General features: G+C 48.1%; 1 protein-coding gene across 1 annotated transcript in view; it reads left to right on the top strand.

Annotated features, from left to right (window-relative positions):
- vwa8 (von Willebrand factor A domain containing 8) overlaps window positions 1-2,500 on the top strand; it is a 52,217-nt gene that overhangs the window by 44,848 nt on the left and 4,869 nt on the right. The window contains exons 41-42 of the mRNA XM_083681446.1: window positions 802-927; window positions 1,640-1,798. Of these exons, the coding sequence (XP_083537572.1) occupies window positions 802-927; window positions 1,640-1,798 (285 nt within the window). The remainder of the gene's footprint in view (window positions 1-801; window positions 928-1,639; window positions 1,799-2,500) is intronic.

Raw genomic sequence — 2,500 nt, forward strand, 5'->3', positions numbered from 1 at the left:
CATGTAAACACTTATCCATGTGTGTTAATGAAACCCAATACTGTCAGCCCACAGCTGAGAACACAAGGTACTGTATGCCGTATGTGACTCCATGTCCTCAAGGAAGAGAAGGACAGGTCTGAGAAGATGAAGTCGTGTATATATGACCCAATGTTGTCAGGGTAGAGAAGGACAGATTCCATGTTGTCAGGGTAGAGAGGGACAGGATCCATGTTGTCAGGGTAGAGAGGGACAGGTTCAATGTTGTCAGGGTAGAGAGGGACAGGTTCAATGTTGTCAGGGTAGAGAGAGACAGGTTCCATGTTGTCAGGGTAGAGAGAGACAGGTTCCATTTTGTCAGGGTAGAGAGAGACAGGTTCCATGTTGTCAGGGTAGAGAGAGACAATCAGGATTCTCTCTTTTGTCCTTTCTCCTTTCTTCCATCTCTCCTCAGGGAACAGATGAAGGGAACCAGGGAAAGTGCTCCTCTTCTTTCTTCTCCTCTCTCTCTTCTCTCTCTCCTCAGGGAGCAGATGAAGAGAACCAGGGGAAAGTGGGTCAGAACAATCCTGGTGTGTCTGTGTCTGTTGTTCTTTACCCAGGAGAACATGAAAGGGGAGAGGGACTTGAAGTTGGCTTCATTAGCAACTTAATCATGTGTTAATTAGGCCCTCCCTACCCCCCTACCACAAACAATACAATAATGAAAACCCTAGAGGGGGGGAAAAGAAAGCTAACTTGCTGACTAACTGTTTCTCTCTCTCTCTCTCTCTCTCTCTCTCTCTCTCTCTCTCTCTCTCTCTGTGTCTCTCTGTGTCTCAGGCCAAGGGGAAGGAACGTCAGTGGTTGAAGAACCAGGCATTGGGAGAGCTGGACGATGCCAAGATCATAGACGGACTGACTGGAGAGAGGGCCATCTATAAACGTAGAGGAGACCTGGAACCTGAGGTGTGTGTGTGTGCGTGTGTGCATGTGTTTGTGTCTATAGCTGGGCAGTCCCCAGCAGAAGCCTAAGCGTCTGTTGGCTGACACACCCTATTACACAAGAACATTATGTTGACCATATCTGTGTGAAGGTGCATTCCAGTGGTGTGTGTGATTGATTATTATTTCATGCTGTGTCTCTGGTCTGGATCACCCACAGTCTGCAGTCATCCCCCAGTTTCCCACACCCACACACACGGTTTCCACGTTAACCAAATATACATCACATAGACACACATACACAGACACACTAACCAAATACACACACACTATGTCATTTAGCTCCAAGCTTTGAATATTTGTGGTCCGTCTCGAAAACCAGAAAGTCTATGATAAAATGATAATGAACTTTTGAAACTAATGAAAAGGGAACAGGGAACCTGTTTTCCTGTTCACAAGTACTGAAATCAAAAGCCAGTCATACAGTACTACTCACACATTCTCCTTGCTTGTCCACGTTCAGTGGTTGGCAATGGTTTTCTTAATGAATGAGTCCCTAATCCCCTAATCCCTGGCTTTATTTGTTGGTGTTAAATTTCTTAGTGTTCTATGTGTTTCTAAGGGTAACCCTCTTACCACTGTGTGTGTGTGTGTGTGTGTGTGTGTGTGTGTGCGTGTGTGCGTGTGTGCGTGCGTGCACGTGTGTATATGTATATGCATGTGTTCACGTCTATAGCTGGGCAGTCCCCAGCAGAAGCCTAAGCGTCTGCGTTTGTTGGCTGACGTGTCGGGGAGCATGTACCGCTTCAACGGTGTGGACGGGAGGCTGGAGCGGTCCATGGAGGCAGTGTGTATGGTGATGGAAGCCCTGGAGAGTTACGAACACAAGTTCAAGGTGAGCCAACAACAACACCACCACCACCACCAGGGGGCTACCGCCAGCAGCCAGGTTACCCCACTCTGGCACGGCTCAGTAGCCGAGAAGGAACAGCCCTGAAGGGGAGAGTTGAGACACCAACTCCTTACAGTCCACAGTTACCTGTCTTATTACCCTCAGTAGGGCTCAGCAAACTGGGCTTGACATTTAGAATTGGAGTTGTCGCTATTGCTGTGATCCGTTAACTGGCATTGTTGTGTGTTTGTGTCCACATACTGTCATTGGTGTGGAGTACAGGCCATGTGCCGCTGTCCCCTGTGATCTTCACAGCCTGTCCTCTGTAATCTGTATCGGGGATAGACAGGCAGAAACAGACAGGAAAGAGGGAGAGAGAGAGGGAGAGAGAGAGGGAGAGAGTATGTCAGGGAGGGATAGACACATACAGTATGTCAGAATGTGACAACGGTTTAGTTTGAGGGGTTAGGCTGGAGGGAGATGGGGGGTGAGTGTGTGTGTGTGTGTGTGTGTGTGTGTGTGTGTGTGTGTGTGTGTGTGTGTGTAGGATATGAAGATCAAGAGAAGGACATTGCCAGTGTCTTGTAACTGTCTCAGAAGAGCAGGTAAGGTGGAGTGGCATACAGGGATAGGAGGTAGAGGTAGAGAAGCAAGGGAGGATATAGAGAGAGAGAGAGGGAGAAAGAGGGAGAAAGGAGTAATAGT

The sequence above is a fragment of the Argentina silus genome (assembly GCF_951799395.1).
Source record: "Argentina silus genome assembly, chromosome: 12".
NCBI classification, from domain to species: Eukaryota; Metazoa; Chordata; class Actinopteri; order Argentiniformes; family Argentinidae; genus Argentina; species Argentina silus.